Source organism: Plectropomus leopardus, chromosome 1 (genome assembly GCF_008729295.1).
Source record: "Plectropomus leopardus isolate mb chromosome 1, YSFRI_Pleo_2.0, whole genome shotgun sequence".
NCBI classification, from domain to species: Eukaryota; Metazoa; Chordata; class Actinopteri; order Perciformes; family Serranidae; genus Plectropomus; species Plectropomus leopardus.
Genome location: NC_056463.1, coordinates 9,408,437 through 9,436,410, shown reverse-complemented (window position 1 = coordinate 9,436,410; position 27,974 = coordinate 9,408,437). Strand labels below are relative to the sequence as shown.

The following is a 27,974-nucleotide window of genomic DNA, read 5'->3' as shown; positions in this document are numbered from 1 at the left end:
CATGTATGTTTCTTTGTATCGTTCTGTGTCCTCTCTCTAAATTCTGATGTTTTTGCAGGTCACTGAACGCAGCACAGGCAGAGCTCTCCAGATCTTTTTTTTCCTCTGCAGCAGTTTGTGACTCCAGGGGTTGATAATTGATCTGTCAATTAATTCAGAGCTGATCAGAGGGGCCACTGCCATCGAGGGATGCGGTTGCCATGAGAGGGGTGTACTTTTTCTGCAGTGGTGTTTTGGTGGGTGGTGCGCATCAAGTGGCATCTATAGGAAAGCCAGTACCCAAAGTGTCCCTGCAGAACATTGGCTTCTAACAACATGATCAATGTAATTCTCTTCATCTGTCAATTTATTTTAATGTTGTGATATATATATTTATATATATATATATATATATATATATATATATATTTATATATATATATGCATTCCCTTGACCTTCAGGTTAATGCAGTGGGGAGTGTGTACGTGGAAATTAGCCATTTCTGTTTTTTTATTTTCACTCCTTGATTTCCAGTTCTTCACAAAGACTCTGCCGGCATACAGCATTTAGAAATGGAGACTTTTAGACTATTTATACTTGGAGCTGAAAGAGTTTCTTTTCTTTTTTTTTAAATTTCTTTGCACAATGCCAAAAATAAGATATGGTACCTATGATAATGATCACAATAATCCGAGTGCAGTTGTGTGCCACAGTGTTTTCAGTCCACTGTCCACATCTTCGGTTTCAGCTGGTGGTTAAAACTGTGTTCTTTTGTCTCTTGTCTTCTCAGTTTCATCGTCTTTTTTGCCGGACTGTTGTTAAGCTGTTGTAGCAGCGTCGGGCGTCCATGGCTTGTGAAGTTTAAACTAGTGCCTGTTTGTGTGCATGCTTCACAGCGTGTTTGGGATGTTTGAGTTTTTTAAAACTCGAAAGAATGTCTTTAATGGTCGCCCACAACCTCTGTCCCACCTCGGTCCGAGCTTTTTGTGAAGACTTGACTTGTGATGGCGTAGGCGCTATCAGGGGAGTAATGTTTGGGAAACTGCTCGTAGAAAGCGGGAGATCTCAGCATGCCAGCGTAGACTGGGCACGGTTCCAGCTGGTTTAAAAATACCTGACCTGTCTGTGATTTAAAAGCAGCAGAAGCTCATCGGTGTCTGATGTGGAAGTGTCAAAGCACCTTGATTCAGCTGAAAACGCAGAGTTTGCTCATGAATGTATTTTAAGAGTGGAGAAAGTTGTTAGCAGAGGTTGTCACGGTCACATTTCCAGCGACATACAGTAGATCGGCTGCCCAGTTGCTTGCGTGTCCTTGAAACTTTCTTTCTTATCACTTCCTCCTTGATGTCCCACTTCCTGACGTCCGAGACAGGCAGCTCACTTCAAAGCCTAATTACCCCCCCACACACCATGAGCTAATCACTTCTGACAGCAACCCCATCACCTGACATCACGTCCTTCAGCAACTAACTGGGAGACAAATTAACCCCCACCCCTCCTTCCTTCCCTCCCTTGCTCTCTCTCACCATCTTTAACTTCTTCTCTCTTCTCATGGGAACCAACCCCCCCCCCCCCCCCCCCCCCCCCGCACTCAAACTGACCCAGAACAAGTCTTGTGTATTTCCTGTGTTGTGCAGTATTTTATTTATTTTGTATTCTTATTTCTATATATTATATTTTTTACAAGCTGTTTTGATTTTCCACGGGTGAGCGTGTGACTCACCGTCACTCGGGAGCCGTTGTGATATCATTTTATTTAATATGCGTTTCATGGTTATTCCTTGCCATCAGCACCATTTCTCAAAAAGGTACCATTTAGTTAATTCACCATGGAAACGCCTTTGTGTATTTTCTTGGGAGCTGACATGAATAACACTTTATAATAAGGACGCAAAACACAAGCTTAATTAATATGCGCATGACTCAGTGATGATTTAATGTATGAATTCATTTAGGATGTATTATGGATTGCTGTTGCTCACCAAGTCACTGTGAGTGTATGTGATTAGTTAATGCTTAATGGATCATAAGTTAATGATTAAGTCACAGTTAGTGCATGCGTTCATTTATAAGCCACCAAAATAGCTGGAATCCAGTCACATAGAAAAAGGGCCAGGATTGCCTCTTATAGAAATATGAAAAGAAAAAGAGCACTATGATGTGTTATAAAATTTAATGCTGTTTTCTTTATCAAATTGTTTGTTAGATGCAAACACTTGACTTGTTCTTGCAGACATCATCTCTGGTTTTGTTGGCAGGTCACAGTCAGGTTGTCAGCCAGAAGACTGTATATAAAGATGGAAGAAGCATCTCCGCTTCCTCCCACTGTACAAAAATGAAGCCAAAATATTCAGGATACGGCAACTGCCATCTTGTGCTGGTGACTTAAGTTGGAGCTGCAGTCTGAGCTGTCGCGATCTCTGCCATATTGAGTTTCCGCACTTACATTGATCCAGCCAGTCCCGAGCTGCACCATTGAGCGAAAGCACACTGATGGTACACACAGCTGTCAATCATGTCATCAGATTTCAAATAACTTATTTAAACCAAATTAATCAGAAAAGAAACACTAGAACAAACGGGCGATAACAACTAACTGAAATGATAGAAACTACTTTTGGAAAAATTTATTTGACAAGTACTTTAAGTTTTTAGGCCACGTTTAGATGAGTATATCTCTACTTAAAATGGAAAAGTCGTTTTGTTTTTTTTTAATCTACGTTTATATGATAACATTGTGAGATTAGTCCTCGTGCACACAGATCCGCAAAAAAAATGAAAACTCTGTAGTATTCACACCAGGCCAGTAGTTGGTGGTGTAACCCTCCAATAGAAGAACACTAGGTGCCTGCGTGAAGTGCAGCCGTGACGTCTGCACGTTGCCAGTTTACACGGCGACAGAAGGGGTTGCGTTTTCCAAAGATTACACTCTGGAACCTGATTTCAAAAGTTTGCATTTTCAGGCCCCTAAAACGCAGTTGTCATGTGAACGAAAGGCCAAACTGAAAAGTTACATGCAGGGACCAGTGCTGCATAAAGGGCCCCTTACTTTATAACCTGTACTGCAGCCAGCCACTAGGGGGCGAACCAGATGTTTTGGCTTCACTTGTCAGGAGCTGTCATGTTATCCATCTTTATATGAAGTCTGTGCTGAAAATATGTCATCACAAAGCAGAAAACAAGTTTTTTTGTAGCTCATGAAAAGCAAACGTTTTTTAGATGCATGGTTTTCACAGAGCAGTGATGCCACTGAGGTTGTTAAGACTATTGATAATTTTTCGAAACCAAGAGTTTAAAATGATTTAATCTAAGTTGATTATACATTCAATTTTATAAAGAGTACCAAAGCCATTAAAAACATATCTGAAATTAGATTTTAAATTGATGGTTATACAGATGAAACAGCTGGAAATTAACTGGTCCTCAACCTGTGGATGTTACAGCTTTGTTTCCAGCAACAAGCTCACCACGTGACTGGAGGTGTGTGTTCAGTGACCCTTCTGTACCAGCACTGTGTACAGGTTGTTCATTTTTTAAAAGAGAAAATTATTATCCTATTTTGTGCACCTGGGACTTTTTTTTCTTTTTTAAAAGAGGTATGGCGTATTATTTTTTAATAATGAATTTTATCAGAATTTAAAGTGCTGTTATTGGTACAACCCTCCATGCCTCTGAATATAATTGCTTTTGTCAAATTTGGACATTTGAATTAATACACACGTTAATGCTGAGTTCATTAACTGTAAGTGTTAATGAATCACATAAACTCACAGTGACGCGATCATCATTAGTTATGCATTTAGTGGAGCGTGTGTGTTTGCACCTTTATTATTAAGTGTTGCCCCGACATGTTACACTGATGAAGATGTCGATCCTTTAGTTTCCATTATGTTAGTTTAAATATTAATCACCAGTATTTGGACGCTTGATAAGGTGGTCACAGTTTAACGAATGCATTTGATCATGATTTAATTTATTTAAACTTCTTTCCTCACGCTTGTTATGAGACGGTGGAGCAGATTACGCACATGAAGTGAGAGCGGACCGTGTTGAATGTGTTCCTGGTCAAGTGCTCGACATACTGGGGTCTCTATGGGATTACAGAGCCGTTTCATGACGTTAAGTGTCCGCAGCTCCATCCTGTGGTTCACAGTTGTTTTTTAAGGCAGAAGCTCTCGAGCAGGGGGAGATTTTATTGTTCGAAAATGTCAGATTGCATGCAGGGATGGATAAGCACAGGGCTGTTGCCAGCTCGATCCCTCTCCAGCTTGAGTCACACACACACAGGTATGTCCACGTGTGCAGTGTATGGAGCTCATGTGTTTGCTGGTGTGAGCACACTGAGCCAAAACCAGTGTGTGCACAGAATAAAGTGAATGGAGTAAGGCCACTATTATTTGCAGTTGCTCTAAAAGGTGTTTTCAAAATCTCCACAGGCAAACTGTGCCATGATGTGTCACCTTAGATAAAAAAGGGAAAAGTCAACAATGTGTATATTATGTCTGTATGGAAACCTGAACGTTCAGATCCAAACGTGGGTGTTTGATGTCCGTTTGTATGCTTTTTGTGTGTCAATTCAGAGCGAGAGAATAAATTAATTTATATATTTTTTAGATAATGAAAGCTGTACTATTATTACAAAAAAAGGACTGTGGCCAATAAAAAGTCTTACACAGCAGAAATAATCTCAAAGTCAGACTTGAGTCGACATCTGCACTCACTGCCTTAAAACATTCACAGGTTCTGTTTCACGGCTCCAATCCGAGAAAAATCATAAAAAGGCTTTTCGAGGAGGGCAAGGAGAAGACGGTGTACAGTAGACCCTTGTCAGTTTGTACAAATATACCAAGTGAAAAAAAATATTTATTACCTGCATTGGAAGAAATTGTTTACTTATTGAATGTTACCTGTTTATGTAGAAAAGTTTAGATGTAATAAAATGCATTCTGTTACTTTGTGTGTTTTCCCTTTTTTATGTCTTTTCGCCAGTGACATCTGTTGTAGAGGCATGTTGTTGTTTTCAGTTTGTCAGGATATCTCAAGAACGCCTCGATGGAATTTCTTCAAATATGGCACAAACGTCCACTTGGACTCGACAATGAACTGATTAGATTTTGGTGGCCATATTCAAAAATCAAGGTCACTGTTGCCTCTTTAGTCTCATGATCATGAGTGCAATATCTCAATATCTTGAGGGAATTCTTCAGATTTTGCACAAATGTCCACTTGGACTCAACGGTGAAATAATAAGACATTGGTGATCCAAGGTCATTGTGACTTTGCATCTGTGTAATGATGTCTCAATGACTGTATGGGGGAATTTCTTCAAATTTGGCACAAGCGTCCACTTAGAATCAAGGATGAATTGATTAGAATTTGTTGGTCAAAAGTCAAGGTCAGTGTATCGTTGTATCTGTTTCATTCTCGCCGATGCAGTATCTCAAGAGCAACTGAAGGGAATTTCTTCAAATTTGGCATGAATGTCCACTTGAACTAAAAGATAAGCTCGTGAGAATGTGGTGGTCAGAGGTCACTGGGACTTTGTGTCCATCTCGTTCTTGTGAACGTAATATCTCAAGAAGGCCCTGAGGGAATTTCCTCAAATTTGGCACATGCATCAAGACTCAAAACATGCCCCATAACCCAATAATATATACACTAATTATGACAAAATTTCACACAAATGTCTGATAGGATGAAATACTGAATTGATGATAAAGGTCAACTTCATAGTAACATAGTGTTCTGTGCAAACACTTTTTCTTTCCATCATGCAACAGAGGAGGGGACATTTGGTCTGACACTTAATTGGTGACACTAACTGTGCTGATAGTAAAGGTCTTCTGTGCTGCTGGGGGAAAATGTGTTTAAAGCAACCGTGTTTTCACAGGCATGATTGTAAACTGTCTCTGACTGGTGCGTGAAGGCATACACCGGGGGGCAGTAAGTCTAGTAGTCAAAGATTATCCTCTCTTAAGGAAGATGTTGCTGTCTTATTTTTAACAGCCTGTTACACTGGAACTGAACACTGGGTGGCAGCAGATAGTCGTTTTCATCAACTTCTCCTTCTGTGATGTTACCAGCCCATCCTGCACATGTTTCTAAACCAGTTGCGCACGCTTTGACAGCTCCAGTCTGTGCCTTCCTGGCTTTGACGTGAGCTATACATAACACGAGCATTTTAAATTATTAATTGCGTGTTTGTTTATTTTTTTAATTGTAAGTGATAGGGGTGCCTCTCGCTCTGCTTGGCCTCCGTTACGCATGTGACTGATGGACATATCACACCTTATGTTCGCCCATAAACATCTCCGCCCCGCCGCTCCTGTCACGCTGTCAGAGCTCAGAGCAGTGGTAGATGATTGTGCGTCTTGTAGCGAAGAGGCGGAGAAATGACAGGACAGGAGGGTGGGGATGGATACAGACAGAGGCATCGCGTGCTCATGTGGCACTCCATGATCCATCTCCTTTTGGGCACAAATGTTTTCTTAAATATAGACTTCTCGCTGACTAGATTATCTTAAATTGTGAGCTTCTGACACCATGAATGAACAAAACGAGAGCGTTTGTTTGAACAGTTCACTGATAGAGGTGGACTTCTTCAACAAGCTGGAGGACATCGACGTGACAGCTGACGGGAGCCCGGCTCTGAGGGTCCTCATCTGCCTTGTTTACTCTGTTGTGTGCGCTGCGGGTCTGATGGGCAACCTGCTGGTCCTCTTCTTCATCAGGGTCAAACAGGAGAGGAAGAAGTCCACAGTGAACTTCTTCGTGTTCAACTTGGCGGTGACGGACCTGCAGTTCGTGCTCACTCTGCCCTTCTGGGCAGTGGACACCGCGCTGGACTTCAGCTGGCCGTTTGGAGACGCCATGTGCAAAATCGTCCTCTCGGTCACCGTGATGAACATGTACGCCAGCGTGTTTTTTCTCACGGCTATGAGTGTGACCCGCTACTGGTCGCTGGCCTCGGCTCTGAAGAACAACGACGCGCGGAAGTCATGCTCTGCCAAATGGACCTGCGCAATCATTTGGACACTTGCGACTCTGGCGACTGCACCCACGTCGATTTTCTCAACTGTCAGCAACGTAACCGGAGAAAAACTCTGCCTGCTGAGGTTTCCCGGTGGACAGTACTGGTTAGCAGTTTATCACATACAGAAAATACTTGTAGGTTTTGTTTTGCCAATGTCCATCGTGTCCATCAGCTACATCATGCTGCTGCGCTTCATCCGCACTCGGAGTATGAAAACAAGCAACCCCAAACGGAGATCCCAAGTTACAAAATCTATCACCATCGTCGTGTTGTCTTTCTTTCTGTGCTGGATGCCGAACCACGCCATCACTTTGTGGAGTGTACTGGTCAAACTGAACGCTGCACACTGGGACAAAGCTTATTACATAGTCCACACATATGTGTTCCCATTGACCGTCTGTTTGGCGCACACCAACAGCTGCCTGAACCCGATTATTTACTGTCTCATGAGGAGGGAGTTCAGGAACAAACTGAGAAGCCTGATAAACAGAGGATGATGTTTTTCGAGCTTTGGGATCGATTTAATGTGTTGACAAACTACCCATGACGCACCGAGTGCGCACGGCGAAAAAGGGATGGAGTGAGAGAGGAGACCTTTCAGAAAGCACAAAGACGACAAGCAGCATGATATAAACACTATTCACTCCATTCTGCTTGTGAAAACGTAACTTTCATCTGCGCTTATTCTCTTTAAAGGCTTGCGTAATGTGGCTAATGTCTGCTGGTACTGGGCTTTACGCATACGAATGTGTGTATAAAAAAAATACACACGTATGATCACCGTGGCACTACTTGTCAAATATGCAGTAGGAGTTATGTGTCTCTTGTCTACATCCGTGACCGCGTGCGTAATTGCGCATGGTAATTAACCATGCATTAGTGTGCTCTCGTTATATAGCTGAGCGCTTTTTACATCCCTCTGTGAATATCTTTGCAAATAATGTAACCAGTGTACGATTAGTGTGTCAATCATGGATGCGAACATCCCCTCCTAAAGCAAAGAGGGCGCAGTTACAGGTAATGTTTTGAGCTATTGAATACAGTGTCATGATCAATAGTTTGGGCACAAAAAAGTGAAATATGATTCCTGTAAATATGCAAAACTGTATCCACAGTGTGTGATAATAAAAAATATCCTCAAGTTGTCACATGGGTTAGTTTTCTCAGCTATAAAGGGCCTGTTTGATTGAGGAGTCACAATGTTACTTATCATCATCATCATTTATCACCTGTTTATGAAATGTTTCCACCTGTTTGGAAACATTTCATAAGCAGGTGATAAATGATGTTCTGAATAACACAAAAAAGAAGTGTCTCACTGACCTGCACATTGAAGCTAATGGGTTAAAACCATTAAAACGCAAATCAGAAAGACTAGCTAATGGCATTTTATATCCATCACCTGGAGCTCTCTAGCATCACTCATCAGAGAGGAAACGGCACGAGCACTGCATGAGCCGCGCGCTCAATAGCCTTTCTGAATAGGTCTGCGAGCTGCAGCCTACGCGCGCACACAGCTTGGTGTCAATGTGAACATTATATTCACATCAGAAACCGCCTGCAGTTGGACTTAAGTGTAGTTAATGTAAAATGTTACATTGAATTAAATGGAGGGGGATTAATCTACAGTTTATTTACACAAGCATATAAAAGAACCATCAATCTGTTTAGTTATTATTTAATATTATTATTATTTTAATTTACACAACGTTATTTCGGTTATCTTTTTAGGGCAACATTTCTTCTTTTTTTAACTTTGCTTTTTTGTTACTTTATTTTCCAGTATTTTTCTTTTCTTTTTTTTTTTTTTTGTTTGTTTTGTTTTGTTTTTACAAATTTCTTGCAAATTCTTTGGCAATTTCCTGTTAAGTTGCGCATTGCCCTCCCATGTTTAAAGTCGAAAGAAATAAAGTCGGTTTGTATTTAATAGTGCAGAAAGAGACTCTGAAATGCCAGTTAAAGTCTACACATGCTGTCCACTGCACTCCCTTGTTAAGTTCTCCAAATTTGGTGTTGTGTCTGAAAAATATGACACAGAAGCATCTCAAACATCATATTCATATCACAATATGACAGCTCACTAAATTCAGACTCCATGAGAAATGTGTGACCTATAAACATAAACACAGGCCAGACAAGGCTCAGACACACTGATGAAATGACTCCTCAAAAATGTCGTCTTCATTTCAGTCTGTTGCCCAACAACCAAGCTGTGTTAACTACAGCTAAAAACGGCTAAATCGGGAGACCGTTTGAAAGTACGTCTTTTTAGGCTCACAAAAAACTTCTGAAACCACTCTTTTTGGCAAAGGGGGTCGGGATTCATGCAGAGTATATTATACTTCAAGTACATTTTCCTGATGACACAAGCAACATTTTCAGTTCAGGACTGATACAAGTAACTGATTTTTTTTTTTACAATTTTTTACAGGTATACAATTATTTTAGCATTAGCCAAAAACAGGAGCACTGCTAACAGATGTAGCAATTCCAATCAAATGCGTGTTAAAGTAGGGGATAAAATATATCATATATACAATATTATATAAAGTAATACCAATAACACAGTAATTGAAGCTAAGTAAAATGAAGGTAAACATGAATGTTTCACATTCAGCCCTGCTGCTACTGCTGCTGCTCCTCCCTTCACCTTGTGCAATCATTCCCACCTGTGGCTCCCAGCTGAGTCTCATCACTGAGCCAGTACATAAACGGTACCGGATCATTCATTCATTGCCAGATTGTCTTCGCAACATTCAGTCTCAGGCTTGATTTCCTGGCTCCAGCCCTGCCTGTTTTACCTTGGCTTTGCCTACATGTAACTATTTATAAACACTATTTTACGACTCCTGCGAGCCATTTTTCCCCCTTGGCTCAGCGGCAACATATTCGTTTGCCACGCAGAAGTTCCGGGTTCGAATCCACTTTCAACACCTAGTAATGTTTATTTATCATATGTATAACAAATAGGCCTGCAAGGAGGAAGCTGTTGGCATTGAATTATTACATTAAAATAAATGCAGCTAAAAACACGTTTCAAATTGAGATTGCGTTGGGGATAATAATAACAATAATGTTATTAATCTATCCAGTGTGAGAGCCCTTCAGCAATGCTCTTAATGGTATCTCCTGACCTCAGGCAAAAGTGACAAGAACCACTTGTGACAGTGTGCGGCTAACAATACAGTGGCAGCTGTTGGAGTACCAGCACACCCTCATGGCCAGGGAGAGACACAGCCCTGGAAGAGTTTTGAAGTGTTTATTCTCGTGCACTAGCTGATGCAGAACATGTATGATGGATCTAATCCCATGATCCACACTAACCAAAATTCAACTGCTGGCTCAATGTTGCAGCATTCTAAAGTATAAATTGCAAATGTACAACAACATTGCTATGGCAACCAGAAGGCAAAGCCAGACGTGACAGAGTTTGGGATTGAGTTTTAAACCCCAGTAACACTGAGCACAAGGGTAACAGACCTGAGAAAAATGAACAGAGGCAAGCTGGAAATTAGGTACCCCTGTGTTCACTGACCACAAGTAACGGCCAAAGTACAACCTGCAGCAAGAGAGACACAAAACAGACATTTTTACTAAATAAATAGGTTAATTAATTAATTCAGTCTTGTTTTGATAGTTGCTTTTCAGTGTTTCATCAGCACCCCTGAATGCAGCGCAGAGCAGTCATGTGACCCAGCAGCAGTAATGTAATGTAATGTGTAGTAGTATCAATTGTCATAAGAAACGTAATAATATATTTAATGATATATATTTTAAAGCCTATAATGTCTAAAATATACTATTCTCTCTGTTTTTTTCATTTTTGACATGTTTTCCAAAAGACTGCAAATATAATATATAACAACAGCCGGCTAAGCCAAAAATGTAGTGTATATATAGTACAAAGGTATTTTAAATATGTATCAGCTGGATAGCTGGGTGTTAATGACACTGACTTTGGAACAGGAGACTGGGGTTCGAATCCCGGTCAGGGCGTAGACAGCTATCCAGTGAGAGCCCTTCAGCAAGGCTCCTAATGATAAACGCTGGTTCTCAGGTAGTACCAGTGACACAGAGTGAAAAGCGTTGGAGTATCTGAATACACTTACAACCCCCGCAGATAGTTCCAGCACAGTAAGGTATCAATGATGCCTTCAAGCACAGTAAGGTATCAATGCTGCCTTCATAACCACTGTGCAGGGGAAAGAAACCTGGGAAGAAGGAGAAGGAGAAGGAGGGTGGTGGTGGTGGTGGAGGAGAAACTTTTGATGTTTGGAAGAAGTGTTGATGTTTTGATGTTTGGTTTTCCGAGTTTCAGCTGGATCCCTGAACGCAGCGTGGTGCGGTCATGTGACCCAGCAGCGGGCGGGCCTTTCATCAGCTTCCCTTCGCTTTTGGCACCAATGTCGGAGCTGTTTGTGCTTGGAAGAAATGGACTCTGGCAATGCACGAGTTTGATCATTCAGAGATCCGATCAGCTGAGTCTGTGAATGGCGCCAAAACAGGACCCTAAACCTAAATTTACAGAAGGTGCGTGACAGAAAAACAACGCGGACGTTAACGTCTGGAGGGGGGCGGGTTTGTTGTTGTTAATGCTGCTGTGGCTCGACAATAGTGGTCTCCGGGGAGGGGGGACAGAGCCCCAGAGCCTTTATTATTAACCACATATGTGGAGAATTCATTTCAAATAAACCGAAACTTGACATATATTAAAGCTAGTCGCCTTAAAATAAAGCTAAAGGTGACATTAACGCTATGCTAACGGCTAACTAGCTTGTTATTTATTAGCAAAACCTTTCAATCACTGACACAAAAGACACGCTGAAACCATGTCAGTCCAAATAATATCAGCTCAGACCTTCAGGGTTGTCTAACGAGTTAGTATACTTCAATATATTGTGATAATTTTGTTTTTTTGAGGGCTGTTTTTCGCTCATTTGTTGTCCTCTCCTCGCAGGTGAAAGAGTCCTGTGCTTTCATGGGCCATTGCTCTATGAGGCAAAGGTTTGTCTCCATGCTAACTAATATTTTGTATTATAGGTTGATTATTAACTGCAGAATAAATGCCAGCCAACGTACTGACGCAGTGTGTGTGTGTGTGTGTGTTTTGTGTCTTCGCAGTGTGTGAAGATCAACATAAAGGATAAACAGATTAAATACTTCATTCATTACAGCGGATGGAACAAAAAGTGAGCAGCTTGTTTTGTGTTTTCTTTGTCTGTGTTTCTCTCTGATTGCTTATCTCAGATCCCCTGCTGTGAATTACATCAATGGGAACTTTTGTATTGTCATTATGATAATTTACTATTCTTTTTTCTGTCTTTCAGCTGGGATGAATGGGTTCCTGAAAGCAGAGTTCTTAAATATGTGGACAGCAACCTTGCGAAACAAAAAGAGCTTCAAAAGGCCAATCAGTAAGTTTCTGGGTTTTTTTCCAAAAAGAGTCGAGACGATGAATAAGGTTTTTTTTTTAAGACATTAAAAAAAATGGTTTTAAATCTTGTGTCATTTCTCCACCGTCACCATTTATAAAGAGTAAAATACTTCTCACTGAGTGTGGGAATATTACTTTTCAAATGAAACTGATCACAGATTACTAATTACCCTGTAAACATGCAAAGTAATGTTAAGATTGTAATTACTTCATCTTCTTTTCTAACGTATTAAGTAATTAGGCTGTTAAATGTCTGAAAATTGGCTATGCCAGGAAAAACCATTTGTGTTAGACGAAAAGATGCAAAGCAACAGAATGAATGAATGTTGATTCTACAAGTGAACTTTATACCAAAAAGTATCTATTTAGATGTAATTAGGGATGCACAATATTGGATTGTTTGCAGATATGCAGGTATACAACAACTCATTTTTCCGATAACCAATGCCGTCATATCCTCTGTTTTTCCCACCTAGTTTAAGTGATTGTCAAGTCTCTTGTCGTGGAATAAACGTCATATTTATGCATTTATGCTCACCAGCAGGTAGAGACATGAAATATAATGCTTTTCAGTGTAAGTAATATCCAGTCACTGTGCAACTTTGGGCTGATGTTTTGGACATGTTCACTTTTTCAATTAAAAAAGTATATCAGTGTGTCTTATCAGCAGAAAATCAGCATTTTAGCCAAATCCAAAATTAAATTTTAAGGCCATTATAATTAACTAATGACCTACCGATATTATCACTCATCCCTAGATGTGACCTATTTGCAGTCACCCACATTTTGATAAGTACCTAATTTAATAACAGATTTTTCCTCAGTAATTGTAACTCATTACAATCGCAGTTATTTTTTGAATTTGATTACATGTGACTAGTTAATCCCAGTTTAACACTGTCTGCACTTAACTGGATTTATTTAACGATTCTTTCCCATTTTTTCTTCCTCAGGGACCATTATGTTGAGGGAAAGATGAGGGGTTTAGCACCAAGCAAGAAGATTGCTGCTGTGCAGCAGAAAAATGTTGATCTGTAAGTTTCCTCTTTGCTTAAATTACCAGCTTTAATAATTCATCATATTTCAGTCAAGTCATGGTAGCAGATATAACGTTAGCTTGACAACGTATATTGGAGGAGTCACAAATGTGTGTGTGTACTAGGGCTGACTCGAATGCTTGAAGCATAGATCGTTGCCATGGTAACTGAATTTCAATTTAGTAACCAAATACTCTGTTTTTCTGTACTCTTAACCCATAATTCCCAAATGGCCCATAAATCTGGAAATCTAATATCGTTAATTATTAGTTATATTCCAAAAAATTACGTTTAAACTTAGCGATAGATTAGTCATGTTATTTTAGGTGCTGGGACTCACACACTCTCATTACTCCCACCTGCTGAGATTTGGTTAATCGATTAATTTCTCACTGTAGCTTCAATGCCCCAAAACTGGTATTTTGGACAGCCCTAGTATATACTAATGTGATTACTGCGCAGGCGAGAACACAGAGTTGATGTTTAATATCATTTTAACCTATAATGCCTCTTTTCTTTTTGCACACTAGGAAAGTGAAAAAGGCAAAGCAGAAAAGTAAGTAAAATGTTTCTACATGACTTGGTAGATGCAGCTTTGACTAAATTAAATGTTTTATCATCTAAAATCACAAAATTACATCAAAGGACAGTTTGTTTCATCACCACAATGGGACAGTAACATTTACATGTTACCACAAAATGTTCATAGGTCATTTTAGCGAGTTACAAAATATCAAAGAAAAGGAAAAGGTGTCTAATCTGTTCAAAATTTCAGATATTTGTGCTTTATAGAGCCGTGAGCATTGTGAGTCAGTCAGTTTTTTTGGCAGTGCAGACCAGGAGCTTCGCTGCGACAGTACATTAAATGTACTTTAAAATGAACCATTTTTCATATTTGACCTTTTGTCGAACGTGTGCGCCATAGTGTGAAGTGTTTTGAGCTGAATCTGTGAAATTCACCAAGGGGAGAAAAAAAGACATTAAGGAGTTTCTTTAGGAGAACATAAAAATGGACTGAAGTGCTTTTTCATTTACATCTCCTACAGACGACGTAATGACTTGATGTTTACCTGCTCGTCCATTAGCCTACACCTAAAAGCACAGTCCTGTTTTTGGAGCTTGTTACGTATCTGTTCTTTACAAAAAAAGGCTTTGATTTTTAATCCCTGCCAGACTTTTTATGAAAAACCTTCATTTTTCAACGTCATTTTTTAAAGTTGTAGTGTTTTTTTTATTTAGCCCCAGGGCCGGGTGAAGGCACCAGCAGTGGAGAAACACCGCAAGGACCACGGAAGAAGAGGGCTCGGGTTGATCCCACTGTGGAGAGTGTATGTATCATCAGTTACTGGGAACCCAGTGGACAACATAAAAACATATATACCTGATTATATAGCTTAATCAGTTCATAGCACAGCATTTTGTTTATGTATAAAACTGCAAAAAATGTACTTTGTTTTCTGATCAGTTATGTACATGAAATTGAAACCACAGCTGATCCTTTGACCCAGGAGATATTTTCATAAAACCACACTCTGAGTTTCCTTCCTGAGGTGTGAGCAGAGTGGGACAATGGTTGTTTGGCCCCATTGAGATTAACGATCTCTGTTTTTTAAGGGAGACCTGGCCAAGACAGTCAGCAGTGAAAAGTGAAAAGTTGCAGACGGAGACACAAAAGGGGACAAAAAGACAATTCACAAGCACTTACATTTGCATTAAAAGAGAGTTATCTATGAGTCAAAAGAGAACTTTTCTGGGAGTCAGTTGTACAACCGGGCAGGCTAAAAAACATCGACATCCTATAGAATCTGCTTCTGAGTCTAATGTAAAAATACCTGTTTAAAATTGAAATTTAAAGGAACATTTCATCCCAAAATAAAATATACATACTACTCTAACCTGTAATACTGTTTTAGTGTGAGGTGTCGAGTGTTGGAGATATCAGCCGGAGAGATTTCTGCCTTCTGTCCAATGTAAAAGAACAAGATGGCACTCTGTTTGTGGTTCTCAAATTGGCAAAAAACATACCCGTAAAAACTCAACAGCAGTGGTTCTTAACAGAAGATAACAACAAGATTGCAGCCATATGCTGCTTTTAAGGTATATTTTCATATGAAAGTTGACGATTATCATGCTATGTACATTTGCTTTTCTACTTTATTGAAAATAATGTAACTAGATGTTTTTTTGTCTTTCAAAAGTGGGACTCTTCACACATACTTTCATTAAAAAATGGTTTTAAGTCTTAAGTATAATGATAAATTATTTGTTTAACCAAAACTAGCCCTTCTGTTTCCAATCCTTTAAGGGTCATTCTGACTGATAATACTCAGTGTCTTCTGGTCCTTAAAAAGTCTTGAAATGTAAATTTTATAAATATTAGGCTTTAAAAGTTATTAAATTGACTTAAATTTGAATTTGGGAGGTCTTGGTCTCCACAAATGTCTTACCGAATTTCATTCAGTCATCTTTAAGTTTCTTTTTGTCAAATTGAGTCAAACTACTGCATGAGAGTTAACATTCATGATGTTATATATCTTTAAAGCTACCACTGAATCTAACACTGTCTTTTACTTTATACTTGCATTTAACTGTTGGCAAAATGTAGATGAATCAAATTCTCTCTAATAACCATATTTCTACATAAAAACTGCCTTTGCACAGGGCAACATATACAATATTAACCTTTATACTTTACTACAACGCTTGAACAAAAACAAGATAGTTTCTGCAAAAATCAGACTTAATTTTTTAAAATTTTCATGAAAATGTCTTAAAAAGCATTAAAGTGTCTGATACCTGTAGACACCGTGTAATAGTAATAATACTAATAATAATAATGTAATACTGTGATACCCCAATATTTTCTGCGATGGTCATCATATTATGAAAATCTCAGTGCAACCCTGTAACCCACAGACCTTGATGTGTGTAGTTTTATATAGGAACTATTTTCATTCTAAAAATTTAATTCGCCAGCTATATCACCGTGCAGAAGGAAGTGCACGTCTTCTGCTAGCTCAGTTAGTCTTAAAGTTGTTTTGAGGAGTCAGTTATTCGTGCATGAATGTGACCGCTGTGTGCCGACAGGTCAGAGAAAAGGTTTAGCTTGCCTCAGAAAGCAAGAGATAGCATGAAATGTTGGCACCGTGCAGACAATAGTAGAAGTAATTATGACTTGCAAACAAAACAGGGCGACAACAAAAGCTCACGTACGTCACAGTACTTGTGCTGCTAAAGAACTGAACATTTGAGGGTGAATGCTGATTGCAGCTACAGAAAAACCACTTCCCTTTTACAAGACCCACTGGCTGTTTCCAGCAGCAGGAGAGATGGCATACTGGGGTATTATTGTTACCTCTGACAAGGATGTTATGTTGTCAGTTTGGCTTGTTTGTTAGCAGTTTTGTGCAAATACTACTGGGCCCATTTTTTGTGGAACTAAGTGGAAGGTTGAAGCACGGAGGAAGGAAGGAAGAATATATTAAATTTGAGGTAATACAAATCACAGGGCGGATACACAAATTATTTTTCACTTTTTTTAACATTAAGGGCATTCAGCCTTGATAGAGGTCGTTTTGAGCGCCCTTTCAGCTGAAAATAAAACACGACGACTTATGAAAACAAATTTAATTTGCATTCACCAACATGCGTTGCATCTGCAGTACTCTGCAGATCTTGATATTCTTTTGAAAGACATGTAAGAGGAAACATGTGTTAAGACAATAAAAATCATACGTATATTTGCTTTAAGAAAATGATAATAAGAATTGTGACAGCTGTTTTTATTGTGAAATACCTATTTGCACCATAATTAGCACTTTAATCCGTTTTACTTTAACTTAAGAAAACCTGAATATTTGTGTGAGTAAAGCTTTGAAGTTTATGTTCTTGTATGTGTCTTTTGTAAAGACACAAAGAAATGTGAAATATTTTCCGTCGAACCTTGAGCACTGTTGAAGAGCGAGTACTTCTGCCTCAAAACACCCATAGAAATAATCCATAATGTGTGTCCAGGAGGAGATGTTCACTAACCGCGTGGAGGTGAAGGTGAAGATCCCTGAAGAGCTGAAGCCCTGGCTAGTGGACGACTGGGACCTCATCACCCGACAGAAACAGGTGCCAAAAAAAAAAAAAAACACTCACAGACTTAAACCAATGTTTGCTGTAGATTTACTTTAGTTGTGATGATCTGTGGAGGTTCAAAAGTTCGCTCCACGGTGAAGAAAATGTCTGTATATTTTAAATTCATACAGACCTCCTGCTTTTAAAATCCTCCTATTTAACAACCATTTTGTACTCAATGATCTTGAACTGAACCGGTGAATCAGTGTGTTGAAAGAAGAAATGCTTTAATCGTAACAAAATTCAGATTTATTTCTTATATGTTTTTATGCCTCCATGCCAGCTACAGCCACGGTTGGAGGCATTGTGTTTTCGGGTTGGTCATATGTCTTTGAGTTAATGGTTAACTGATAAGATTATGGTATTCATAAGTCAAAGGTCAAGGTCACTGTGACTTCATCTGTCATTATTTTGTGAACACAATATCTTAAAAAATCTTTTCCTGAGGTTGACATCTCAAGAAGGTCCTGAGGGAATTTCCTCAAATTTTGCACAAACGTCCACTTGAAATCAAGGCTTATAGAATTAGATTTTGGTGATCGATGGTCAGTGTCACTGTGACCTTGAATCTGTCTTATTCTGCAACATCTCAAATTCACCTTGAGGGAATTTATTCAAATATGGCACAAATGTTCACTTTGGCTCAAAAATGAACCGATTAGATTTTGATGATCATAAGTCAAAGGTCAATGTGACCTCACAAATAAATTTTTGGGCACAACTCAAGAATTCATACGCTAATTATGACTAAAGATTAACTTCACTGTGAAGTCTGCAAGAACACTTTTCTGGCCATAATTCAACATCAATTGTCAGGGACAGAAGGAGAGACATTCGGTCAGATACTGAATTGATGTGTTTAAGGCAACCCATGTTTTCACAGCAATGGATGTAGGTGCAACTTGACTGGTTCACAGAGACATACAGCGATGAGGTGGTAAATCTAGTTTAGAATCAGATCTGTTTTGCTCATGTTAACGTACACTTTGAAATGAAAACACAATGTAACGCTGTGACCTGTTGAGATGACAACTGAACACAAAAATATATCAGGAATGACCAGAAGTTGCCATGACAACTTCCCTGCAATGGGATGTGGAGTTGCAAGCTGAAAATCAAAGCTGCACATGAGAGCGCACACTGCACATGTATTAACTGTGCAGTGTAGCACTGACACGAAATGTCACAGTTAATTTGAGAATGATATGTGGAGACATTTCTGTCTGAAATTACCTTCAAAGTGAGGAACACAGTAATGGTAAATGTTGCTGAAACACTAAATGAAAGTTTTCTGTTGCTTACAGTTATTTCATCTGCCTGCTAAGAAGAATGTGGAGACTATCTTGGAGGACTATGCAAACTATAAGAAATCAAAAGGAAACTCGGACAATAAGTAAGATTGAAAGGCCTGACCTCCCTTATATGATGTGAAAGAAGAGAAATGTCTGCGGCATCTCTGCATTATTCCATCCGTCACACACTGTTGTTGCGCTCCTCCCTGTCAGTGTCCTCTAACTTCCTGCGATGGAATGAACAGGTTGTTTCTTACACAGCATTGTGCAAATTAGAGTCTCCTCAACTAAAAATAATGGATCATTTCTGTATTTTTTAACCCAGACCCTATTTTCCCATATTTTCATGTCTCGGTGACTAATGGGAACAACAATTTTCAAAATTGGTCCAGCACTGAGCGGGAGTGCAAAACGGCTGCAGTGTAATCACCCTGTGCATGATTGTATCTTCAGTCTACCAGATCACTGAAGTACTTGTTTTTGCCACAGATGTATTCAGATTGTTACTGCAAGTGTCTGACAGCATTATAGAAAAGAACAGGCGACCCATTATCCCACCTGGCAGAGTGGGTGCCCAGATGATTGGGCGCCTGCTCTACCAGGTGGGATAATTATCCGAGGTTTGATTCCAACCTCGGCCCTTTGCTGAATGTCATCCGCTCTCTTTCCCCCTTTCACACTGAAGGTAGATGGTAGTATTAAAAATGTACATTCGTTCTTGATCCTGCTACATCTTAGAAGTTGAGGGATGAATTAACTAAAATCAGAAGCTACGATGAAGATTCTGAAGCCGTCCTGTCAAATTAAGGCCAAAAAGACCAAAAAATAATAGACTTTTTTTGTTAAGTAGTAAGATCCTTTTTGTTTAACCCAGAAACAGCCCAGAAATCACTTTCTCCAAAATCACCAGACTCCATGTAAATAAACAGTAATTTTCTAATTTAAAAAACGCTTGATTTAAGGTCAAAAGAAACAAAATAAAACTCACATAAGCATCCTTGGTTTGTCTTTCAACTGTTTCAGCAATCACCATCTCTGATTTGGTTTAAATTAACCCTTAATTCACAGAGTTATAGATGTGAAAATATGCTGGCTCTATACACGCTAAAATTTATTTAAATGGAGTCTGATGAGTTTGATGATAGGGATTTTGGGGCTGTTTCTGGTGAAACAAAATCCCTAAAGGGATATTTTGATGATTTTCAACTGGCTTTGTATTAAAACAATGTGGAAAGTTTCTGTAGGTGAACTGCTATCTAATTTCTTTCCTAGCAGGTGAGCACACCAGACTGGCCAACTTTCACTAGTTTATCACAGCACAATAAAAACCTAACTGATTAAACCTCAAGGAATAGGTCAGTTTTGATTATTTTTCTACCCAGAGCAAGATTTCCAACCTGGACTATTGATGGCCTCCTAAAGCTGCGATCTCTGAAGTCTTCGTGGAAACTCTGTGCAGAGAAATTACATATATGACTTTCCTTTTCCCCTCCACTTAGGGAGTATGCGGTAAATGAAGTGGTGGCGGGGATTCGGGAATACTTCAACGTCATGCTGGGCACTCAGCTGCTTTACAAGTTTGAGAGGCCGCAGTATGCTGAGATCCTGACTGAACATCCAGACATGCCGATGTCTCAGGTGTATGGAGCTCCGCACCTGCTGCGTCTATTTGGTAAGGACCCTGGACACACTGTTACGCACGCCGATACGTACATGTATATCAGACATCTCCACAGGGAATCAGCATACATGCCGCTAACACATACACAACACTGAGCAAATAGCCTGGACTGAGTGACTGGAAGGATTGTTTTTAACGCACACAAACTGAAGCGCCCACCTTTGATGTTAAAAGTGTTTCAAATTATTTAATCTGATTTATAGAAAATTCTTCTCATATAGGTACAATGGCTAAATTTTGCAGTTTTTATGCCTCCGCACTGGCGATATGTTTTTGGGTTGTGCATATGTCCAGCACATTCTTGTGAATGTGATATCTCAAGAATACCTTCAGGGAATTTCTTCAGATTTGACACAAACATTCACTTGGACTCAATGATGAGCTCATTAGATTTGGTGGTCAAAGGTCACGGTTCCTGTGACCTCGTCTGTCTTATTCTTGAGGGATTTTTTTAAATTTGTCACAAACATTCGAGTAGACTCAAGGATGAGCTGATTAGATTTTGGTGGTCAAAGCTTAAGGTCATGGTGGACTTGCATTCATCTCATTCTTGTAAAAGCGATATATCAAGAACACTTTGAGGGAATTTCTTCAATTTGACACAAATGTCCACTCGGACTCAGCGATGAGCTGATTAGAATTTGTGTTCAAAGGTCAAGGTCACTGTGACGTTGCATACATCTAATTTTGGTAAATGGCCTTAAGGTAGTTTCCTCAAATTTGGCACAAATGTCCATGAACTGATTAGAAATTGGTGGTCAAAGGTCAAGGTGACCTCATAAAACATGTTTTTGGCCACAACTCAAGAACCTCAAGAACCTCAGTATAAATAATGCATGTGCATTTTTGATAATTTGTAGAAATAAGATACCCCAAATCTGGGCTGTGCTCAACTCAGAATCTTGCCAGTCAAATTGGATTTAGGTTTTTGGTATGAAAATTAAACGATTAATTTTGCTTTCCATGCAAAGTTTTAAAGTTTGAATGGGCTCCACAGGATGTTAAGAGTAGAAGCGGCATTCATGCAATATAGTAAACAAGCTAACGGCGCTAACGACGGATTGCAAATACGCAACAGCATTTTTTGCCAAGACAGTTCACCCCATTTTCAAAGCTAAAAATCGTTTCTCTTACCTGTAGTGCTATTTATCAGTCTAGATTGTTTTGGTGTGAGTATTGGAGATATCAACCGTAGAGATGTCTGCCTTCCCTTGAATATTATGGAACTATATGGCACTTGGCTTATTGTGCTCAAAGTCAGTCAGTCAGTCAGTCAGTCAGTCAGTCATTTTCTGTAACCACTTGTCCTCGTAAGGGTCGCAGGGGGGCTGGAGCCAATCCCAGCTGTCATCCGGCGGAAGGCGGGGTACACCCTGGACAGTTCGCCAGACCATCGCAGGGCCTGTGCTCAAAGTGCAAAAAAAAAAAGGAAACTCAACAGCAGTGTCTTTTTCCAGAAATTATGACCTAGATAATCCACAGACCTTGTGAGCAGTTACATATAGGAACTGTTTTGTTTCTATCGAACTGCAACCCGCACACCTTTTCACTGTACAGAGGGAAGCATCCACCCTCTGCTGGCTCACCGAGCACCACTGATGACTAACGTCACAGCTTATCAGAAGATGCTATTAATGTTTACATCTCACACTGTCAGGAGCTCCAGCCTCTAGTCCATGAGAAGATGGGCGCTTTCCACTGCGCTCTGCAAACAGGTGTTTTTTTTTGAGCATTTCACAACTTTCTCAGTCTTTTGTTGCCCCTGTCATATTTTGAGTGTATATTTTTAAAAAAACACAAACGTTTATCAATTTCAGCCTTAAAAGTCTTGTGTTTGTGCTGTATTCAATTGAATGTAGGTTGAAAAGGATGAGCACATCATTGCATTTTGTTTCTATTTACATTTTACACAGTATCCCAACTTTTTTGGAATTAGGGTTGTGCTGCCATTTTTATTAAGCATTTTTACCTTCATGCTATATTAGAAAAAAATCAGCCCTCCAGCCTGCTGTCTCCTTCTGCTTCATTCCTCACTGATGTTTGTGGTTCCCCTCTGACAGTTCGTATTGGAGCCATGCTGGCCTACACTCCACTGGACGAGAAGAGCCTGGCTTTGCTGCTCAGTTACCTCCAAGATTTCCTCAAGTAAGGTTCAACTCCCACCACACCGCCAAATCCTCCACGTCACGCTTGGCTGATTCTTAAATGTCATGTTACATCCACGTTCGTATCAGTGCAGTCATGCTTTGTTGCAAATCCTCAAAACATAAAATCGATTTTCTGCTCTGAAAAATATTTTTGCTTAGAGTGAAGGACACTCAGCAGCATTTTATAACCAACAGATCCATCAGTTCGGGTTTTTCTATTTTACATGGATCCATAGATGATTCATAGGTGATGTTTTATTCTTTTTGTTTAGTTATGTCAAAATCATAAAGTCTGAACAGCACTGCAGACTTCTTTATACTGACCGAAGTATATTAGATTCTCAAGTGGCAGAATGGTGATATAACACAACACTTGGGTGAAGTGCATATTTAAACTGAATTTTCTGAAATTACTCAGTCTTTGTGACACAGCTTGTGCAATGTTAGAAGCACAGTGAAAAATGAAATACAGTTAATCATTAGAAAAATATCTCAAGGAGCAGAAATTACCTTAAGTGCCAAGGTCTCCTTTTTTAAGCTATGAAGCTTAAGTCTTTTCAGTCAGAGCACCAGACTGGAAAATGGATTAATAATGAACACATTGAGGCTTTCTTTTCCTCAATAATTACACTTCTGTATATGCCAGCGTGACATTAATCTACGACCAGTGGAGCACATTAGCTGTAGAAAAGAAGGGATAACAGAAGAGCCATGTGAAGTCAGGCTGTTTATCAGGCCAGAGAGCATGTGACTCATATTGTCACGTCGCTGTACCGATTGCATATAAAACACCAGTGAAGGCAGGTCTGGAAAAAAAAAAATAAAAAAAAAAAAAAAACACACACACACACACATTATACTCATTTCCATGATTTTCCACAGGTACATTTCATTATATGCATGCATGAATTCTTATCAACTTTCAGCCCAGTCCTGCAAATTTATTCCCTGTCTTCATCATTTCATATCATATAAATATCCAACTAGACGAGACTCCTTTCTGGACTCTAATTTGACAAGATATGGAGTTGAGTGATATTTTCGATTGTTTTAAAGTCTGCTGTGTGAAGCAGATGCAGACAGCCTTCATTGTCTAATTTTGTGTATTTTAGATGTCTGTTGATGGTTTCCTGTTCATCCTTATGAAGTCTTAATGTATTTAGTTCATTAATCTAAGAATTAGGCTTCAGCTCACACTGAAATGCCTTTAATTAATCTTTTGTCTCAAACATGTTGACATGGGAAGTAGGATTATTTAACATTTTTTTTCTGACATCAATCAATCATTTATTATTGAATTATTTGTAAAGCACTTTTCATACGCACAGACTGTAACACAAAGTGCTTCATACAATAACACTAAAGTACACAATAACACACACACACCGGCGAAAGCTGTTGTCGTCCTCATGTATTTGGGATGCCTGTATGGACATGAACGCAGTAACACCTTGAGGGAATTTCTTCAAATTTGGCACACATGTCCACTTGGACTCAACAGTCAACTGATGACATTTTGATGGTCAGTGGTCAAAGGACATGGTGGCTGCGACCTTGTGTCTGTCTCACTCTCATGAACGAGATATCTGAAAAACGTCTTAAAGGAACTGCTTCAAATTTAGTGCAAACGTCCACCTCGAATCAATGATGAACTGATTAGATTTCGGTGGTCAAAGATCACTCTGGCCTTGAGTCTGTCTCATTCTCGTGACCAAGATGTCTCAGGGATGTTTGTAGGGAATTTCCTCAGTATTGGCACAAACATTCACCTAGACTCAAGGATAAACTGTTAACAATTTGTTGTTCAGAGGTCACTGTGATCTCGTGTCTGTCTGGTTCTCGTGAACACAATATCTCAAAAAGGCCTGAGGGAAGTTCTTAAAATTGGGCACAGATGTCAATTTGGATAAGGTCACTGTGACCTCACAAAAGACATTTTTGTCTACAAGTCAAAAATGTTTACACTAATTAAGACAAAATTTCACACAAATGTCAAATAGGATGAAATGATTAAGTGATGATATTTTATATCCAAAAGTTCAAAGGTCAACTTCACTGTGACATCATAATGTTCTGCAAAATCACGTTTCTGGCTGTTATTAGACACCATAGCTCAGGAATTTAAGGGGAATTTTAGGTCAGATACTGAATTGGGGACACTAAATTGAAACTGTGCTGATTGTATAGATCAGTGATTTCCAACTGGTCCCGATTTTTTCCTTAGTCATTAGTTCAAGGTCCACACATAAGAGAAATACCCACATATTCAATTTTATTCCACGAAATGTATACAGCACCTGGACTTAGCACACAATGAAATAAAACATATCGCTCAAATAAAGTGCAATAACTTAAAACTAAATAAATAGTACTGCAACCATTATTGCTTCAAAATCAGTGATATAAAAACACTGCAAAGAACTGGCATGATCATAAGCCAAATGATACCAAAACCAGGCCAATAAAATCATAACTGACAGCAGGAAACAGCACTACAAAATAAAAGCCCTGTGCCAGAAATTCAAAATATGGTGTGTTTTTTACAAACTTAACAAACAATGGTCCCGCATCCCACTTTTGGACTGTGACCCACCAGTTGGGAACCACTGTAATAATGATAATAATAATAATAGTAATCATCATCATCATAATTCATTTGACTTATATTGCGCTTTTCTAAGTACTCAAAGACACTTTACATGAAATCCAAAAATAAAACATACAAATACAAAATAAAGAATACCAAAAAAGAATACCAAAAATAAATCTATAGAGGTATAGATCTTCTGTGCTGCATCCATATTTGAAGCATTGTCAACTGTTATGGCTACACATGAGTCCGGACAGACATGGATGTAAACTGTAACTTGACTGGTTGCCGGAGACACACAACCATGACAAGGTAATTGCAGTTATTTTATATTTTAGATATTTGTTGCTAAGATGATACCAAGAAGCAGCGCTAGACTTGAGGGACAAATTTCATCTTTCAACAGTAACCTTTTCTGTCCCACCCCTCACTGTCTGTCTGTTGAAATTTCTTTTAGGTACCTGGTAAAGAATTCATCCACTCTCTTCAGTGCCAGCGATTACGAGGTCGCGCCTCCAGAGTACCACCGCAAGGCTGTGTGAGAGCTCTCAGCACGCGGCACTCCTGTTGAGGCACCACATGTAAAATAACCATTACTACCCTTTTGAGTGCAGACTTGGATGAGATTTTTCACTTGAACTGATATGCTTCCTCTACAAAGGTCTCAGGAGCTTGTCACAGTTAAGAAGTTGGGGTTTTTTTTAAATGAGGTAATCCTTTTTTAAGCTGAATTTCTCCTCTTTTCTCTCCCGTTGTCCTTTTCTCTCACCTCTTAAAAAAAGATGAAAGAAAAAATGTATTTTCTGTCAACATGTTTCTGTTTCCACAAGCAGCTCTTTGGTGTTTTTGTGTATTCCACCTGATAGATATTTGTTACTGTTGCATGTATGTATTTATTAGTGTTTCTTCTGCCATATGAGGTGCAATTTAATGCTGGACCACATGGTCAACACCCAGCAGTTGATGTTTTTGTATCTGTATCTTGTGCATTTGTATCAATTTGTAAAAAATATAAGAAAAAAAAAAGTTTCTACACAATCCCTAAATTGTTTACTGTGTTTTCTTGTTCATATCCTGTGAAACATTTTGCGTCATTGCCATGCTCTCAAGATGAATTTTGTATGAAATGTATAAATGATGAAATAACATGAAAAAATGATGGAGGAAAGTCTCACAGTGGTGTCAAGGTGCAATGTCAGACATCAAAGACTTATATGATTACATAAAAAAACCCCATCTATGTATCATGTTCAGTTCATGAAAAATACATAATTGTGCAATACAACATGAAGCAGTAGTTATCAAGACAATTCTCAATATTTATGCATTAAAAAAGATCCAAAATGGCCCACAACTATACACCTCTGAGCCTTTAGTAGTAAAGGTGAGAATTTTTTTTTAATTAAGATGAACTTTTTAAGACTTTCAAGCCCAAGACACGCCTAAATGACAGTGAGTTACAGATTTAACAGCACATTACAGGATTATAAAATACATATCCCAAGACCAATATGAATGAATAATTATGAAGAAATATTCAAAACAATTACAGAACATAGAAATTCAATTTACATAAAGATAAAAAAGGAAAAAAATATGATTTTTTGTCATTTTCTTGAGGTTATTTCTCTCTTTTTTTTTTTTGTATTAGCAGAAGAAGAGAACGTACTCTGCTCTTACAAAGCAACTGCAGTACTTGAATAAATCACTGCGTATTTGTAATTTTAATAAAGAAAGGGTTCTGAATACTTTTTCCTTCACTGATTGTTTGGCTGTAGAGTCGGCTCCAGCCAGAGATGGACAGAAGAGCGATGGCAGCGATGTCATGGAGACAGACACACACATGGCGACAGGAAGCCTTGATGTTAGTTCAATGTTTCCTCATAATAAAATACTTTGAGTTTGCTGCATTTCATGGATGAATCTAGACATTTGATGGGGATGTAGTCATAATTTTAAACATCTGTTCATGGTCACTTAAGTAAACGTATACTTCATGTTAAATTCCACGAGATTTGCTTCCATTATGTTTCGCCCTTATTATCTAGCTATTAATTTATTGATTAATTTGTTTTTAGTATTGTGTGATTAGCAACCATAGGGGGGCAACATTATTCCCTTCTTTTAATTGATTCTCCCAGAAACTACATAGCCACTTGTCTATTTAACCCTTTGGAGCCTGAAAAAAATGTTTTGATTTTCAAAAACAAGAATTACAATGAAATAATATAAAATCTATATGCATTATATGCGCCTTTCACTTACACAGATAGGCTACTGTATGTTCATGATAGATAGTTGCACAGGATAACAGAAATACACACATGGTGTGTAATATATTTACTGTAAAGATATAGAACTATAGCCTATAAACAGCATATTATTGTATAGTAAGAGGTAAAATATTGCACAGTAGAAAACTGCACATGTCCCAGTATAAATATGAAGGATGTGGATATATACATTAATATGTATGGTGATGAATAAAAAGAATATGGCCTACAGATGAAAATGAGTCTTTCTGGCTAACTGACATATTTTCAGAAATGCTAATAATACACACTCTCTTTCTGTGTCAAATGCATTAGGTAGATGAATAAATAAAGTATAGGTAATAAATTTAAGATATGAGTACTTCTTCCACCACTAAATATTTCC

At 38.8% G+C, this 27,974-nt stretch overlaps 2 protein-coding genes across 2 annotated transcripts; both read left to right on the top strand.

Moving 5' to 3' along the window:
- The first annotated feature begins 6,523 nt into the window (after positions 1-6,523).
- Positions 6,524-7,996, top strand: LOC121946967 (relaxin-3 receptor 1). Its single transcript, XM_042491820.1, has one exon. The coding sequence runs from the start codon at positions 6,524-6,526 to the stop codon at positions 7,508-7,510; it is 987 nt and encodes a 328-aa protein (XP_042347754.1). The 3' UTR covers positions 7,511-7,996.
- A 3,389-nt stretch (positions 7,997-11,385) lies between these two features.
- On the top strand, positions 11,386-26,353 carry LOC121946976 (mortality factor 4-like protein 1). Its single transcript, XM_042491829.1, has 12 exons — positions 11,386-11,543; positions 11,971-12,017; positions 12,135-12,202; positions 12,341-12,427; positions 13,401-13,481; positions 14,015-14,040; positions 14,724-14,812; positions 17,499-17,600; positions 18,911-18,999; positions 20,398-20,570; positions 22,640-22,724; positions 25,774-26,353. Exons 1-12 carry the CDS (start codon positions 11,504-11,506, stop codon positions 25,856-25,858), a joined length of 972 nt encoding a protein of 323 aa, XP_042347763.1. The 5' UTR covers positions 11,386-11,503; the 3' UTR covers positions 25,859-26,353.
- Positions 26,354-27,974: the final 1,621 nt, after the last annotated feature.